Raw genomic sequence first — 19552 nt, forward strand, 5'->3', positions numbered from 1 at the left:
ATTATTTGAATTTAATATTTTCTAGAAATTAACATTTTATAATATATTGTTTAAAATAAAATCTGAACTAAAAAAATTAAATTATTTTATGCAAATAAAAAATTAAAATATAAAATATTTGAATTATTCTATCCAAAGCAAAAGTCAACGTCTTAAAACCGGGCAATGGATTAAGTTTCGTGCGTGCTCAAGTCATAAAGAAAAAGAAAAAGAAAATATGAAAAAAGAAAAAAGAAATGAAAAAGAAGATAGTATAAGAAAAAAATTAACGTCACCTCATTTGTGCGCGAACAGGGAAATAAAAGCACCCCAATCGAACACCACCCGGGTACAACACTACACCCAGGTGGGTGGGACAACAAATTGCGAAGAATTGTTCCTCTGTTGTCTCACTCTCTCGCAGAAACCTTCATCAATTTCATATAAACTCAAACAACGAATTCTTCGTTTTTGTTTTTTGTTTTCATTGCTAACCTAAAAAATGGGTTGTTTCTTGAGCAAAAACGGTGACACCGACAGGATCGCACGTTGGCGAGCCACTGGAATTGTTGCTTTGCGCGATTCCAAATTAAAGGCAATCATTTCTCTCTCTCTCTCTCTCTTTATCGTCTCTTATTCGATTTTGCTCAATTGTAGTTTTTTTTTTTCCATGTTCCTTTGTTATTTCTTTGTTGGTTGAGATGATCGATGCATGCCAGGTTTCAACCGTGTCACGTTTTGAATCTTGAAATCATATAATGTTATGCTGTTGGCAAAAAAAAAAAAAAATAGAAGCCTTTACTGTTGTCGTCTAAAGTTAATGACACTCAAGTCACTGGTTATGATATTTTCTTCTCTTTGCCGTGTGTTGTTTAACCTTGGTATATGTGTTTATAGCATTGAGATTTGAAACCTTAATCAATGTTTAAGTTTTATGTGCTTTTTGTGTGTACTGGTTTGGTAGTTTAGTTTTGCAAACTTTGAGTAGATCATCTGTTTTGTTGTTCTTTGAATTGTATTGTTTACAATGTGAAACTATTTTAGGTGTTTTTTTTTTTTTTTTGTATAAATTGATTCTTGGAAAAGTGATGTTATACTCTTATGTGATACTAGCGAGACTCATGTCAAAACATTTGATGAGGTCGGTTGCTTTTATTGAAAATTTGATATTTTATGTTGTTATGCGTGTGGACAATTTACTTTATCTCTTTTTGTGCATTTGTATTTGTACGCTTGCCCGTGTATGTTTTTTCAGAACACATTTACTTACCATGGAACCTTTGCAAGCAGACTTTTCCAGATGAAATTACTAAGTTAGACACATCTGTTCGCACTCTTGACTTGACGCATAATCGAATAGATAAGTGGTTTTTCATTCTTCTATTATATTTACCTTACATTTTGGTTAAGATGTCATTGCTCTAAAGAGGATATGGTAATTTTGACATGTAACAAAAGTGTGTTTTCTCTCTAAAAGGATTTTTCCTTTGTTGTTAACAATTCATTTTTTCCACTGCAGTTGACATTCCTATGGAAATCAACAAGTTAATTAAAATACAACGCTTGGTAAGGACCAACTATTACTTTATGCTGCTATGCCTATCCGATGGTAGCTTCTGTTGAGCATTTACTATAAACTTTTTTGGACTAATATATTCTTTATGGATTTTATCTGTCGTTTTTAAATAAATTAAGAGGGTCAGTAAATTAAATAGGTTGTAAGAGAATTTGATATGATATTTTGTGGCCTTCCTTTCTCAATACTGGTATTACCAGTCAGTTATTTTTTTTTCAGGCTCTAGCGACATACTGCCAAATGATGTGTTCAAACATAATGGATAGTTATACATCATGGTTGATTTTAAGATGTATATACAATTTCTTGTCATTTCTTAATTAAAAAACTTACTAAAAGCTAAACACTATAATTATCTCCTGACTTTCTAATTGTTAGAACCTTATCCAAGTTGCATATGTGCTTGTTTTACACCACTCATTGGACTTATAAATAAAGGGACAAATAAAAATTATTAAGATCAAGCCAGATTGAAGTTTGGCTTCATTTCCACAACTCCGCATTGAACCCTGTCATTTTTTTTATTTCCCCTGCAAGTTTGGTTACTTTTAATTGTTAAATTTTAATTGTTTTCTCTGGCTTTGAAACTTATGTTCTTTTGACTATGTGTTAGGACTCTGCTATCTTTCATTTATTTTTGTAGTATTTGGGTAGCCACTTCCTTAATGTTTTAAAAATAGGTAGAGTTATATAATAGAAAAGATTGATTAAAAATTGAAGTTGCATTGACATCACAGGTATTAGCGGAGAACTTAATTGAGAGACTGCCAGTGAGTTTAGGCAAACTCCAATCTTTGAAACTGTTGAACCTGGATGGAAATCGAATTACTTCCTTACCTGATGAATGTAATCTTTAAGTAACTATTTAAAGTAAATATTGTTATTTATTTTCTTAGCATTTATTTAGTGGAACTTTTCTTTCTTATTTTGTATTAACTGAATGTATTTTTTCTCTAGTGGACCAGTTAGTAAGGCTTGAACGCTTATCTGTCTCAAGGAATTCATTAGCATCCTTGCCAATGACTATTGGAAGTTTGAGAAATGTAATACATCTCGTAACCTAAATATCATTCAACTTTTATATTTTCTTTTTTTCCATGTGCTTAATGCATTTATACCTAGATATGATTATTTGCTTCATGACCGTTCAATTTTGAAAATTTGCAATTATCCTTGCGTGTAGACATTTCAAAAAGGTAGTTGTCTCCATGTCATACATGTAAGAAACGATGTTACTCGTCATAATGAAAAAAAAAATCATATTTTATTGTGCCATCTGATGTAGTCTGTTGTCTATTTGCCAATGCTTCAAGTGAATAAATATAATTTCTTTTTCTCTTGAAATCGTCTTAACTTCTGAACCTTGAATAATCTTTAATTAGGACTTATAGAATTTAAGAACTCTGATCCAGACACACATATTGTAGTCTTATCCAATGCAGAATTTATGCTAGATAGACTTGTGATTTTGATTTGCACAGAGTTTGGTATAATTAGGCACTCCAAAAAAAAAAAGAACTCAAAGTATAGTTTGGCAGACTTTAATATGAAATGCTTGCCTTATTTTAACATTAGAGGCTAAAACATTATTTAATATTGTAGTTGGTGCTTTTGAATGTGTCAAATAACAAGTTACAGTCGCTTCCGGAATCTGTTGGCAGTTGCGCCTCTTTGGAAGAGTTACAAGCGAATGGTATGTTTTATGTAGAAACAAATTGTTCATGTATGCATTTCCTGGACATTGTAATGCATATGTTTGCATATTGGCATGTGTGTGTGTTTTCCTTACTTCCTTGTTCTTTTTCATGTGTTTACTAAGCTAGATTTATTTTGTTGTTAGCCCGAAGAGGAGGGAGGATCTTCCTTCATGATCTTTGTTTCTCTTCAATGGAAGTTTTTGTTTTAGGGTTTGCTGAACTAGATTGCTTTTCATGTTTTCTTGATATTTCAGATTATTTTTCTTATCTTTCATCTTATTTTGAAGTGTTTGGAGTCCTTGTGCTTTGTAGTTTGTTCATGTTTGTTTTAGTTATTTTCAAGAATGATTACTTTTTTAAATATCTCTTAGGTGTCGGTCAACCCCCATCTAATGACTCCAAAATAAGTTAATCCAAACATGTGTAGTTTAATTTAATCAGTAGTAATTTGCGGGTTATATGTAGTTATAATTTCAAAACATGCTAATATTTCATGTTGGTAATATATCTTAAAATTTTCTCGTCATTGACTGATTCTTTGTTAATATAATTTGGATCTTTAGAACAATCTACATTATCTTTCTCTATATTTGCCTTTATTCTGTGTTTGACTGTGAGGCTAATTCCAACCTTTTTGTTAACATTTCAGATAATCTTATAGAAGATCTTCCATCTTCCGTGTGCAATCTCTCTCACTTAAAGTCACTTTGCTTGGATAACAATAATGTGAAGCAGGTAGTATTTTTTGTGATTTTGAATTTCAAGTTATGGACTTCTAGACTTGATTAAATGCATTTACTGTTTCCCTTTATAATAATTTATTTATTTTGTGAGTGTGAATTGAATTTTTCTATGTTCTAAAATTGTATGAACATCTTCTAAGGACAATTCATCTATATTGTCAAAGCAAAAAATTGGTCGGATATTGATTTCCTCTTTGTTCCTTCTCTAGAATTTTGTTGCTATCCATTGCAATTTTGTATGAATCAGGAAGCAAGTACTTTAGTCCTAAAATGTGTTTTTGAAGCATTAACAAAACAACGGGAAAGATTTAGCCAAATTATATTAACTATTGAGTTCAACTACCTGCATACATGTGATGAAAGTTGTAACATATCTACCTTTATATTAACAGAATGTTTTTAACAGACATATCCAAAGAGACTAATTGAAAACTGATGCGGCAATATAAATTTTTGGGCTACATTATATAATCAGGCATCATATCCATAAATTTAAAGTAATTAGGATCAAGATATGCATAAACTTTTTGAACCAAAAACCTATAGAAAGAATATATAGCTAGCTTTTAAAGTTTTTAATTAAAGAAATAATAATCATCATTTGCCACGAATTAGGATTTGAGTTTCCAAAAATCAACTCTTCCATGGTATGCAGTGTTATCATAACTGAATAGGTCATTAACCCTACCAAGGTACCGAGTTAGAAATTCATTGGTTGAACCAGTGGGTCTCTAGTTAAACCTTATGACATATAGTATAAAATAGTTTTTGTTGTTTGCTTATTAAACAGGTGACTTTGTGTGGTGGTTATATTGCCCTTAAACTGCCCTTGGGACTTTGATTCTGTCCTCTCTCAAACCAATTTATCTTCTTTAAAATATTTATGAGGTATATCCAATGAGCTGTAGTAGATGTATTCAAGAGTGCAATAACAACATGTGTAGAGAGACCACAAACTAACCACCACATCACTACAAAACTCGAAGATTGTGAAGCACATGGCTGAGTGAAACCAATCAAGTCACTTACTTAATCTCAATTTTGATCTGGGTTGATATTAGGAGGAGAAAGGCCCTATTAAAGGTTTACCAACGTTGCTTCAAAACTATTAAGTAGTAATCAAGGTAGTTAAAATTGAAATTATGACTAGGATCATGGAAAGCTCACAAAATTGTAAATCGTGGGACGTGATATGGATTGTAGATTTTATTTTCTACAAAAGTATGATATAAAAGAGGAGACACAAGCGAAAGAGATAAAAACGAAACCAAGGAAATGCGAGAGTGGAAACCAAAAATGACTTGTGACTACAATTGCTTTCCGGAGGACAAAGAGATATGAAAGCAAAACCCTGTTGTTGCCATAAGTCCATGAGTGTGAGTGGTTTTCGATGAGCAAGAAGACACAAAAGCAAAATTATGTCGATGCCATGAGTCTGTAAGTGAGAATATTTTCTGGTGGACAAGGTGTAGAAGAAAATTCATAGGCGTCCTCCATCCATAAGTTTTGTGCCAGTGGCTTGGGTTTGTTAGTGCGATTCTTGAGTGCGGTAAGGAGGAGATGTACATTACGTGAACCACTTTTGATATATCCATTTTCTTTGTAGGTGCCCTTTGTAATTGGTGCTTTCATTGAACTTTATCTCTTCTATGCATGTGCAATTGGATGACTTCTCAATTTCATCATTGTTGCCATAAAGCTTTATCTCCATTCGTATGATTCTTCCATTTTCGACCAAACCACTAAACATGATTCCCTTATCTCTTCTTCCAATGCACCCTCCAAGTTTGTGTCTAGTATACTATGCGTGAGAGATTCACAATTTTTTTCCCGACTTAGCGGGATCTCGTCTCCATTCCATTGGACGGTGGTGTTTTTTTGATGACATCACATTGTATTCTAAAGGTGGTAGACTCCCTTCTTCATTGATGTTGACTTTGTAAAGTGGTTGGCAAAGGTCAAGACCTACTTTTCCGTTCAAAACATCCTGCAAAATTGCACATTCCCTTTTCTTAAATCAATGTCTAAGGTATGACTTGCCATTGGTTCATAGTCCTCTCTCTTAAAGTAGTGAAATTTAAAAACTTAACTCAAACTTATAAAGTCAACTTTTATGACGATGTTTGCACCAACTTATATGTTATAATTTGGTCATATCTTTAACCGATGTGAAATTTCCAACACATCGCTTCACATAGAGGACATTGAACACTCATGCTAAGGACATTGGGTATGGGAATAGAGGGCAACCCAATAGTGCATAACACGATAGACCAAACTAATCTCAACTAAGATAGGCTCTTGATGACTTTGATACCATATTAAATTAATGGATTTTAAGTCTAATTCAACCCTAAAAACTGACTTGTAAATCTAGTTTGTATAATTCTAGTCGATGTTCAATCTCTGACTCTCTTCGATGCCAATCCCAAACTCCATTGGGACTCCTTCAAATAGTCTCTTCTCAATTGTTATGATGATGGCCAACTAGGTTACTCAATTGAAATAGGTACTCATAACCTCTCACTAGAGTTTATGAATAGTTGCACTTGTGGGCTTTTCTTCAAGTGTGGGGTCAATTAAGGCCCAAACCACCTCTATCTAGATTTACATTTACACCCTCTTATTTGGATAGGTGATGACCCATTTGCCTCACCCATAGGCGATGGTAGACTTGTTAGTTACACTTCTTTTGGTGATGTCGAGAACATGCTTTGTTAGATAATCAATTATGGCATAAACGATCCTAGTGATCTTGCTCAAACAAGCACCATCAAATTGGGAGGAGGAGCTGCCTAGTTACCCACTCTTCTTCTTGTAGGCAATGACACTACCCACGATTTCATAGCTAGTGAACTTGTTAGTCCACTGAACTTAGAGGCTACCACTACGTACTCATTTTGTGTGAGTTTGTGCAAATACTACTAATGCTCATCTAATGGCATACATTAAGCTTCTTGTATCAAGGTTGGTGGTACATAGTGGTGGTGGATGTGATACAATCCTACCCAGGAAATGATCGTTTCTGAAATTGAATCCTCAAGAGGCACGACATGAATAAATCAGAGAAGAACGTGGAATAAGACAAAGATGGTGGACGCTACAATCTAGCAGATTGATAAGTCAAGTGAAGATTCGCCACAAAGATGTTAATCTTTGATAAGAACCGGAGGCCTAAGCCAAGAACGAAGAGAATCCTTTCTTTAATGAAATCAAATTCAATATATGACTAAAAGTGTCTACAATAGTTTTTGGTACCTCTATATATAGGCACATGAGTTTAAGAAAACCTAAGAACCCTATAAGAAGGCCCAAGCCAAAACATAAACTAATTTATAAAAGAAAGCCCAAAGCCCAAAAACATAGAACATAACTAATTTCTAAAAGAAAACTCCGTTCAAAAATATAAACTAATTTCCTAATAACTATCCTTCAAAAGTGCTTCAAGCCATGATCTTCATATCCTTTGAATTTTCACTTGCAGTTGCTTGTAGTATCAAGAGTCTTGAATAGATGTGATTTTCCAATCTCTTGCTCCTTGCCCTTGTCATAGGTCCTTTGAATTGTAAATGTTCATCTTCAAGTTTTTCTTGTATGGAATCTAGGGATAGTCCTCTGTCAGGATGCCTATGCCTATGTTTTATACTTGGGTGGTAAATGTGGGAGAACCACTGTTGGCAAAGTCCTAGCATTTTTAGTGCAAAAAGTGCTCTGATGTCATATTTGGAAAGGGTGTACATATGAATCCTTCTAAGGTACAAGTAGTTTTGGAGTGGCCTACCCCAACTTCTACCAAGAATATTTGTGAGTTCTTGGGCTTTGTGGGATATTATAGTAGATTCATTTAAGAATATGGCAAAATGGCGTAGCTAGCCCTTGGCAACTTTAACTCAGAAGAAGGGCTTCTTTTGAGGTGGTTTATGGTCGAACATCTCCTTTTGAGATGCCCTTTCAGATTACGGAAGATGCAATTGGATTCTGCAGCTTTGGTTTTGGTTGATAGTGATGAGAGTATTAGACAATTGAAATTCAATCTTCATAGGGCCCAACAATCCATGAAGAAGGCAACTCATAAACATAGTTGGGCACTAACATTTGAAGAGTGAGACTGGGATTTTGTGAAGCTGTGATCCCATAAGCAGCAGACCGTAGGTCATCGTATCAATCCTACACTTTCCCTTGCCAATTTGGACCCTTTCAAATTGTGGCGTGGGTTGTGGAATTGGCGTACCCATTGAAGCTCCCAAATTCAACAAAGGTTCATCTAATTTTTCATGTTTCACAACTTAAGAAATCCATGACATCAGGTTTAATGTTGCACCATTGCCTCCCAGTTTGACTGTGGCCAACTCTGATGCACCATTTCCTGAAGCCGTGGTAACAACTCCTGGAGGCAAAGATATTGGGGAAGCTGAGGAATGGTTGGTTTTATGGAAATCGCAGGCAGTAGATGAGGCTACTTGGGAGTGGCTTTGTCAATTTTTGCCAAATTTCTCACTATTAGAGTTTAGGACAAAGTTAATCTGTTGGGAGGTGGAATTGTTAGGAAACAGGACGCTATTTATATAAGCCTTTAAAGGTTTATCAATGTAGGCCCAAAACAATTTGGCACTAATAGTTTTTGTTAATATTTTCTGTTTTGGAGGGGTAGTGAGGCAATTTCGGAAGTTGTTAAAAGTGCATGTGTTTTCTGTCATAAAGTACTTTTTTGGATGGAGGGATCATCATTTGGATCAGTAATACAGTTTGAGAGTGAAGAGAATTTCTCTCACTTGGGGAGCTTGGTTTTTTATGGAGTAATTTTTATTCATCACATTAACTTCTCCACTACTGTGTGTGTGTGTGATATTTTTTATGTAGTTGGAAGGATGTGTAAAATCGATGAGAGGTAGGTTTGTTCCTGTTTCTTTTTTGCATCGGTTTGCTTCAAGGGTTTTACTTGAATATTAGGAATATCCAATTTCATTCCCACGAATATGCATGAGAAGTTATTCATTATTATGAGAACTAGTTAGAGTCCATCAAGGGGTCGACTAACAATTGCCAAGTTGATATTCGGAAATGTAGCATTTTTTTAACCATACTTATTAAATTTTACAGATAACTTTTAACGATACCTGCTAAGTAGTAGTTTTGACTTTGAATTACATATTCCATACTAACTAGAATTCACATTGGTGGGTTTGGACTATGGCATCATAGTTGTTCATCTTGTAGGTAATAAACTATTTTTACACAATGATACCTTTTCCATTTTTTTTTCTTTATAAATCAATTGTATTTTAATGTTTTTGTTTGCCTCTCGAAAGCCCAAGCGTAACAAATTTATATTATAGCCAATTTCCTAATATTTCAAATGTCTTTATGACACTTTGGTTCGTTTCGGACAGGCACCTCGGAATTTATTGAAAGACTGCAAAGCTCTTCAGAACATATCACTGCATGGTAATCCTATATCAATGGATCAATTGCAACAGGTATGATCTTGTTTCGTAACTTTTACCTTTCCTATTTGAATGATAGAATTATAGGTTTAATTTTCAATACAATTGAACGATTGATGAATGATCTAGATGGAGGGGTTTCAAGAGTTTGAAGCAAGGAGGAAAAAGAAGTTTGACAAACAAATTGATTCAAATGTGATGATCGGTTCCAAAGGTCTTGACGAGGGTGTTGATTTATGATGTGGTCAGGGTTGTTGAGACCACTTACAATAGGGAGGAGCTTTTGGATGTGGTGTGGAATACTTGGTTTTTTATTCATGCCTTTTCTTTCACATATGAAACAAGTGTGTTGATATTCCTGTCACATTGTATGTGATCCTTTTTGTGTCATTATCCTACTCCAGTTCCTTGTTTGCCTGCAAATATGATGTCTTCAACAACAAAAGTAATACCATTCCTTCGATATAGTGTTGAAGATGTTGACTACACCATTAAGCTTAGATGGTGTTTGTTTTCTTTTTTGTCAAAAATAAAAATGGTCTCATCTAGTAATGCCTTTGAATTACTAAGGCTAACTGTTAATGATCTACAAAAAATAATTGCAAGTGAGCCTTTGGAAAATTGTTATTGATCCATGTTTGCTTCAATGCCTTGGTGACTGGGTATGAATCTTAAGATTCATCTATGTTCTGGTCTCGTATCTTTAAGGAAACAAAATCAAGAACAAATTTCTTTTTTTTTCGTCAGTCACTAGGTGATTTCTTTACTTCTCTCTTCACCGAGAACAAAATGTAAGAAGAGAAGAAAAAAAAGAAATCACCTTCCGATTTGATGAGCAGAGAAGAAAATTTGTTGTTGATTTTTTTGTCTCCAAGATACGATATCAGAACAATCTATTCAGGCACTGACGCACATTTTGTTGGAAAAAATACTGTAATTTTACATTATGTGAAGACTTGTTGTAGTGAGTGCATCCGTGCTTATTAAATAAGTTTGGTTATGTATAAAGGAAGTAAAAGAAAAGGTATGAAAGAAGAGCACCTGTGGCAATTTTTTAAGGAGTTTGGTAACGGACCAATAAACGATGTTTTTTTCTATTTTGGTTGCATAAAAGTGAAAAGAAACAGAAGGTTACATAATAAAAATTGCTCCCTTTGTTTTTTAAGTGAAATAAAGTAGATAAAAAAACTGAAAGTTGTCTTTTTCATATCTTTCCGATTTGGGCTATTACTTTCTGCATTCCCCTTTCTACTTCTTGCACTTCCATAAAATTTATAATTCCCAAACTATCTCTCACTAAAATTACATAAAAGCCCCTGTATCTTTTCTTTTTTACATTTTCTAGATTGGTTGTTCCAGAAATATTTTTCAGAACATTCAATTCGAAAAGTTTAAAAAATACATTTTGGATTGGATATTTTGACCTTTCGGAACAATTATTTTGAAATTATTATTTTTATTTTGGAATAAGTATTTTGAAAAGTAGTTTCCAATCTGAAAATAAACATACCACCAAAGTTAGATTATGCTTCGAGCACACAATCATCACTAAATGCACCCGTATTCATTAAAAAAAAAACCTAATATACAACTACTTAATTGCACCACACCGTAGTTGTTGTCTCCTCTGCCGTCGTTGAGGAAAAAGAGAAAGAGAATGTGTTGCAGCAAAAAAACTTGTTCTGACAAGTTATTTGTAAAACGTATTTGTCATGTATTTTGGAAAGTTGATTATGAAAAATTTATTTTGGAAAACTTGTTCAAGAAATATTGTCCCAAAAAAATTGTTCTGGATACATTTTGGAAATCTTATTTTGCAATTTCGTTCAAGAAATTCATTTCGAAAATTCAATTCACGAAAATCTTATTCCAGAAGTTCTGTCTCAAAAATCATATTTTGAAAATTTTGGAAATCTGAAAAATTTCTAGAACATGATCTTATGAAGGATAATGATCATTTTGAAAATGGGGTGCGTGAAGAAATTTAAATCATGAAAAGATTTCATCTATGAGATACAATTTTTTTTAAAGACAAATCATGCCATTTTTTCATAAAAACTTCAAGGGAAATTTTAATATTATTAAACTCACTCAAGGGGGTCCTTTTCTTAGGAATATTCTTTGAAGAAGAAAATAAGATAAATACTCTTTTAATGACCTTAAGAATAAAAATAATACTTTCAAAATTTTGTAACACCCTATTTAATTAATAAAACTAATTAAAGAAAAACACCCTATTTAATTAATAAAGCTAATTAAAGGAAATGTCACATAATATAATATAAGAAGCAATATCAACGGAGTATAACGGCACATTCATGCTCACATCAATTCCATGTCACTTTTATAGCCAACCATTTTATGCTCATTACATACCAAGATCATGCCAAGTTCATCATTCACAACTCATACATCCTTTTACTCATGCATATTCATTCATCTCATGCTTTAACATTGCAATTCAACCAAACATGGATCAAACATCGAAAAACAACGAAAGAAACAGAACCAAGCACTATCTCACCCAACTCTCGCTCAGGCCGAGAGGTCTCGCTTAGGCGAGGGGCTTCTCTCGCTCAGGCAAGTCCCTTTCGCCTAGGCGAGGGCTCGAAAGAGAGGAACAATATCCTTCGCGTTCTCTCGGTTAGGCGAGACCTCCTCGCTTGAGCGAGATGGACTCTTTCTCAAAACAGGAGCTACTCGCCTGAGCGATAACTCGCGCAGGCATCTTAGGCGAGTCACTGCTAATCTCGCCTAGGCGAGACACGCTCGCTTGGGCGAGAAGACCAGAACCCTCCATTGTTCGTGCATGCTTAGTTCAGCCATTTAGTCATACCAGTCGCACAGTTCACATTCATACCATCAGAACTTCACCCAAGCATGCTAAAACACGAAAAACAACAAGAACAAGCTAAACATGATTTAAAGCGCGAAACCCTAACTTCCCTTACCTGGAAATGGGCTATCAAAAACCTCAACACTTAAGCTACGAGCACCACAGTTTTGAGAACAAATTTGGGGAGCTGAAAAATGGCGGAAACAGATTCCAAATGGGTTACCATGGTGAACCCTAGCTATAATCACGAAAATCCAACTAAAGGGGAAGAATACGAATTGAAAATAACTTACATGGATGGAAGAATGAGTCAAGCTCACTTGAAATCGAATGGGTCTTAAAACCCTAACAGAGCATTGTTGGAGAGATTGAGAGATTAAGGTGACTGTGTTTCTGTAAAGTGGCAGAAATGAGAGTGTTAGCTGGTTTAGGGTCTTTGGCTCCTTATGGGTCAACCCTAGGTTCAACTGATTTGGGGCATCCCCTTTAGAATTAGGGTAAAATAATAATAAGAAATTAGTGGGCCTTACAAACTTAATTATCATTCAACAAGGTGAATGTTACAATAGGCAAGAGATTTTATATATATATATATATATATATATATATATATATATATATATATATATATGTGTATATATATATATATAGAGAGGGAGAGAGAGAGAGAGATGCATAGTTCCTTGAACCTAGTAGTTCCAAGTGATGGGGAACTTGAAGCTCCAAGCTTTTCTTTCACTCTCGAACATTTTATTTTAGTGCTTTTTGTTGACTTTTCAGGCCCAAATTGAGGTCCAATGAATGCCACAAGTCTCTTTCTTTGTAGATAGATGTTATCCTAGACGATGTGAAGAACTTCTCCAAAAATAGCCTCTTGAGGTTTTTTCAGCTAGTAAATGACCCTGGTGGAAGGTAATATAACCAATCTTTTAACAACATATTGCAAGGAAAAAGGAAATGCTTTAAGATTTATGTGCTCCTCAAGAACTGTAAATGGTCTCATGGTAGTGCAAATGATGTGAAATCCCTTGAGATGCTTACGTGGATCTTCACATGCAAGACCACAAAATATTGGCAAAAGATGAATTAAACTAGATTTTAGTTCATGTTGTAAATCTAAATTACGATATTGGATAGGCTTAAAACTATAGTTGAACATGGTATGAAGGTGTTAGTTTGAGGTCAAGTTACTTCTTTAGGGATTTTGTGTTGTTCTTCCCAAGGATTAAATGGTAAAGAAGTAAGGATGAAAGATTATCAAGAACACAAAAAATGCACGTGGAATTAACAAAGACGTGGAAAAATGCACGTACTAGGTTGACATAATTTCAAAACGAGTAAATTGTACCATGCTGAATCAATTTCATTGCAGATGAACTAAGTCGTGTTATACTGTAACAACTTTAGTTCTATAATGAAATTGATTGAAGTCATGCCATGTTGTGGTAACTTCAACAATGAAATTAATTGAAATCATTACGGAACTTATGTCATCACAACATGATGTTGATACTCTAATGTAATCAATTTTCCAACAAGTATACTTGGTGGTTGAAGTATAACAAGTGTCATATCCACAAAGATTTAGCATAATAGACAATGTTTAGAACATGTTTGGTTTGTGTAAAATGAAGTAAGACATATTTCAAATAATATAAATGAATTCAATATGATAAAAACATGTTGATATTAGATTTCACCACTTATACTTCTCTTGTACTAATGCAGTTTTAATTTATCTAGGTGCAATTACTCATGTCTTATGAGTGCTTTTAAAGGTAACTCTATATTTGTTTTAGGTATCTAGAGCCTAAGATTATCAAACTCCAGTATGATTCTTCAATGACTATTTCAATGAATCACTTGCTTTAAGTTTATGACTCTATAACCAACTAGATCCTTGAGTCTATTCATACTGAATTCCAAGTTGGTGAAATAAGATGATGATTAACTGATCTAACAAGAAACATAAATTAAAAAAGATTGTTCAAAATTTCATACAAAGATTTTCAAATAGTTATATGGTCTATACTCAATTTTTCATGAACATGTAAACAATTGCTATATTTTTTACACAAAGAACATATAATATAAAAGACTATTCAAAGTTTCAAATCTATATTCAATTCAAATGTGTTTTTTTTACAAGGCACCGGTAACCTCATTTATAAGATAAAATACTTATTTACTTTAAATTTAAATTGAGATACAAAATTGTATTTTACACATAAACAATTAGGGTTAAATATTCTGACCTAGCTTAACCTTATCCTAATATCAAGCAAATTTGTTTAACTTATAGCTTTCAAGTTATTGTTTTTATACGATAGACTCTCATCTATTTTCCTCTTTTATATTTATGCATTTTTTAATTTTAGAATGTTGTTCAAACTTTAATTAAATATCCCAATTGCAAAATCACATCAGATTCGTTATCAAATTTAGTGCTTCATTCCTAAAACTTTCTTCCAATGTAATAAAATATTACCTAATTATTTTAATACTATATAGAATTTTGTAAATTCAATCTAATTCATAACTACTTTTTAAACGATATTGAAATGATTAAACTAAAACCTACAATCAATCTTATTTGATTATATACACAACATCACTTTTAGTTTTAAAATGGACCAAGACAAACTTTACTACATACCCTTTGTAAGGCCCATTTATTCTGCTCCCTTATTTTAAGGGTTGCCCTACAACAGTTGGGCCTAAAGGTTGGCCCATAAGATAAATGCCAAATTTGTGTTGCCCTAATCCACACTTCGTCTCACTTTCATAAACAAACCTAGAACTGTGCCGTCACACTCCGCTGCCGTAAGGAGCTCTGCTAGGGTTTACGTTTTTCCGATCGAACAGCGCTTAGCTCTCTACGTAAGTATCCTTCCAACCTTGCTCGTAGTTCTGCTACTGTTACGCTGGATAACCCATTTTTCCCATGTCTCTCATCTCTTTCCAGCACCTTGAGTCACTCCTTGTATTTCCATTCACTGCTGTTTAAGATCGAGGTCTCCTGCTAGTCATTTCCAGGTAGGGAAGCTAAGACCTTGCTCATCTGTCCTGTTTTCCTCGTCGCTTGGCTGTCGATTTAAGTTTGTATGGGTGGTGTGATGCTATACTGGTTTTGAATGCATGAATTTGTCGTATGAATCTGTTGTTGAGCTGGTACGAGGGACTGTTGCAGGAAAACAGTGGCGAGACCTGCTAATCTCGCCCAAGCGAGCCAGTCTCGCTTAGGCGAGATGAGTAGGGGCTCGCCCAAACCCTATTTCGCGAGTGGTCGCCCAGGTGACCCGCTCATTTTTTTGAGCGAGCGAGTATCTCTCCCAAGCGAGAGGGGTCTCGCCTAAGCGAGATCCCGCGTGGTTTTCCTGATGCCCTTTCGAGCCCTCGCCTAGGCGAATGAGGCTCGCCTGAGCGAGATCCTTCGGCCTGAGCGAGGTGCTGGGCGAGGCAGGGCGTTGTGCGATTGTTTTCTTGACTTGGTTGGTGAATGTATGGCTTGAATTTAAGTATTGTGATGAGAGTATGAGATAAATGAGTATGCATGTGTGAGGTAAATCATGAATTGTGAATAATAGGTTGGTACGATCTTAGCATGAAAATTGTATGAGATGATTCATGAAATTGAAATGATGAGTTTGGTATAAATTCGACATGAGACATGAAAGGGTTGGTATCAATGTTACACGGTAACGATATGAGATGGAGTTCCATATTATGGGTTCGAGAATAAGGAGTTGGTATGGCTTGGTTGAGAATACGAAGGCGATGAATCATGAGAAACTGTATGAGATGTGTGTATATAATTGTGTGTATGCATGTTGATTTTGTTTGGTTGATTAAGGAAGTTTGGTTCGTGTCAGTGTGTAATTCCTTGGGATTCTCTAGGTGGGATTCCTAGGGTCGCGCTTCAGTGGTCGGGACGTAATTCCATGGCCCCTGTTAGTGGGTGTCCATGGTGGTGCCTCATCTGTATAACTAGGTAAGGATTCAAGGTAAGGTTGCATCCTGACACTCTAAGGAGTCAGTTAGTCTCACCTAGAGCGGACTGACTCCTGTGGTGAGAGTAGCAGGAGGTCTGAAATTCATTAAGGGCTAATCTTGTGGTGAGGGAAATTGATATATTGTAACACTTGTAACACATAGCTTGGGGGTGAGCAGCTCAAGGGTGAGCAGAGGTATCCACCACAAGTGTAAGCATCAGCTGAATCCGACCATGGTTATATGTATCCAGATGAGTCGAGTCGTGTCGTAGTGTATTGCCTGAACAGTCATAATATGCTTGGTTGATTTGGATGTATGGTATTGTGGAATTATATCTGATTTGATGGATGAACTCTTTTGTACTCTAGCTTACCCTACTTTCTTTGTTGTGTGATCTGTTGTGTGGTACTCTCTTTTGCAATGATCATCAACTTGTTGGTGTGAGCAGATGCAAGGAACACTCGTAGGCAAAAGGGGGGTGGAGATTCTGCTGCATAGTCCGTGTGGACTAGTTTATATTTTCGTATGAGTTTATCTAGGGTTGCGACCCACGTAATTGTTCGTCCTTAGATTTATGTACTTTGGTTAACTCTTCATCTAGTTTTCTTTTGGGCATCGTGGTGTGCCATGGGTTGTATGGAACTGAGTTTAAAACTCTCAGACCGTGCTTTTATGTTATCTTTCTTGTAACGCTTCCATTAATTTCGCGTACTTAATTAAATGGGGTGTTACACCCTTCATGGTTACAAATTTCATTCTTCTTCATTCTATTATCCCTCCCTTGTCAACATCCACTGTTGGAGGTGATGTATAATGCTACTACAACTTCCTTCTTTTTCCCCTTTCTCTTTCCATACTAAATATCCAACATTACAACTTTGTTCATCATAAATGGACAAAAAGGACAAAAAAAAAACACACCAAACCTATTTTTCATTTTAAGGATGATTTTAGATTAACAACGTAATATGTAGAATTAATTGTGTACAAGGTAATAAATTCTAAACCCAGATTACAAACATCATATTTTCTTAATAATAAAGTTACAATAAAAAAAATCCCATATATATATATATATATATATATATATATAATTAAGTGTCGTATGCAAAACAAATACAACTAGAATTAAAAATATGAATGATGAGGCGGTGTTAAAAATTAATAAAAGAATAAAAATATTTGTTTTATATATAGAATAAACAAAAAAAAATAAAAAAAAATATTTGTTTTAGCCACGTTTTTTTTTTCGATCTTGATTTCTTTTCCTTCCTACCTCGATTCCTCCCCCAATTTTGCCGCCATCCTTCCAATCAACTCGGCCTTCGCCCAGGTCTTCATTTTCTGTGCCGACCGGTCCCAATTTTGGTCCTATTGCTTTACGGGATCCGTTTTTAGGGTTTCCGTGGAGGAATATTTTGGATCTGTTTTTCCCCAAACGGGATCTTGAAGGGGAATTTTTTCTATTTGATTTGGGTTATGGGTCTTTGTTGCCTCGTTCGTTTTCTGTGGTTTTTGTAAATTATTTTCGACGCATGTGTGATTTGGGTTCGATCCTTCTGAAACCTGTTCTGGGTTGTTAGATCTTGTGTTGGGTAATTCGATTCGGTTCGAATCGTAATACTTGTCCATCGTTCTTGTAACATCCCTACCGGATATTACGGATTTAACAAAATAATAAAAAAAAAATAATACATCAGCATCATTTATGTAAAAACTCATTTATTAATAATGCCTCATTTCCCAGAACACGGGAAATGTAAAAACTTCATTTAAAATCACCAATAAGTCCATACATACAAAAATGTGACTTTAGTCAAGTAGGCCAAGAGCCTTTACATCATATGTTAAAAATAGAGTGACAAAAACATGAACATAAAAATCCCCATAATCAGCCCCTCTCAAGCCGCTAAGCCTCACTAGCTACACCTGCATCATCACCTGCTCACGTGTACCGCGTACACGATCATCGCCAAACACAAGCAGATAGGGTGAGCTAACAATATAAACACACAAAATATATATCAAACATACATATGCATGTATAACCAATACAAATAATATAACAAACATGCCAATTCTTTCTTTATATTGTATGGCCACAACCATAACAAACATCCTTTCTTTTCCACAGAATCTTACTCCATTTCCATCACATGGCCACCACCATGTACACCGATGTACCTAATGGAAGTCACGTTACCTTCCCTCCACATGGCCACCACCATGAATAGTAGGTACATCAGGAAACCTCGTTCCAGTTATCCTCATGGCCACAACCATGTTAGCAGTGTTATATATATCCTCTATTGAGTATCTCCAGGTGCCTTGCTGCCACACCTATCGGCCACAACCGATAGAACACGTGCGGAAACCATGCTACGGATCACACATCGTAACGCCAGATGGAGTTCCCAAATACGAACATAGTCCATAACGTCCCAGGACTACCAAACTCGTCAGCAACTACTGAGGAGGGCAATCCATCTGGACCCATCCGTACTGGCCACAACCAACACACTCACACTGGCACACTCGCCAACCCGAGCCACAACTCAAGGTTCATCGTGTTCATCCGCTATCCCGAGCCACAACTCAAGGGAAGTCATTCTGGACCACAACCCATAGAATGCCACGTGCTTAACCCCTATCCTGAGCCACAACTCAAGGATACGTTCCGGGCCACAACCCATGGAACACCAGCAAGCCCACCATTGAGATATGTTAGGAGCCTTATAGTCCCACATCATCGTTCAACTCCCATTCATCCAATACCACCAAAATTTGGTTACCCTTTCATCACATCCATCCAACTTATGCTTAATCTCCCAATTCTTGCCTAAGCACTCATGTTCATCTCGCTTAGGCTAGGTTATCTCGCTTGGGCGAGCTACATACATAAAACCTGCCACGAACCCTCGCTTAGGCGAGTCACACTCGCATGGGCGAGTTCATGTTTCGCCTAAAACCCTCATCTCTCGCTTAGGCTGTGAGTTAAACCCTCATTAGAATGCCCTTCGAACTCTCGCTTAGGCGAGACGCATGCTCGCCTAAACACCAAATCCCGCCTGCGCGAGATGAGCAACCAACACACTCGAAACAGACACGGATTCTCCCTTGGGCGAGTCACACTCGCCTAAGCGAGACGATCTGTCGCCCAAGACTAAGTTACCCCGCCTGAGCGAGATGCTCGAAAAGAGCCTGAAACTCATGCCCTGCAACTCTCGCCTAGGCGAGACCGCCCCAACAACACAACTTTGCACAATTTTAGTATATACTGTTCA

At 35.7% G+C, this 19552-nt stretch overlaps 1 protein-coding gene across 1 annotated transcript; it reads left to right on the forward strand.

The window, feature by feature from the left end:
- The first annotated feature begins 269 nt into the window (after nt 1–269).
- On the forward strand, nt 270–9914 carry LOC114164032 (Leucine-rich repeat (LRR) family protein). Its single transcript, XM_085666839.1, has 9 exons — nt 270–574; nt 1270–1337; nt 1497–1545; nt 2293–2401; nt 2513–2598; nt 3158–3248; nt 3902–3987; nt 9386–9472; nt 9569–9914. Exons 1-9 carry the CDS (start codon nt 482–484, stop codon nt 9677–9679), a joined length of 780 nt encoding a protein of 259 aa, XP_085522965.1. The 5' UTR covers nt 270–481; the 3' UTR covers nt 9680–9914.
- Nucleotides 9915–19552: the final 9638 nt, after the last annotated feature.

The sequence above is a fragment of the Vigna unguiculata genome, chromosome 9 (assembly GCF_037176805.1).
Source record: "Vigna unguiculata cultivar grain cowpea cultivar isolate G323 ecotype 2 chromosome 9, ASM3717680v1, whole genome shotgun sequence".
Classification (NCBI taxonomy): domain Eukaryota; kingdom Viridiplantae; phylum Streptophyta; class Magnoliopsida; order Fabales; family Fabaceae; genus Vigna; species Vigna unguiculata.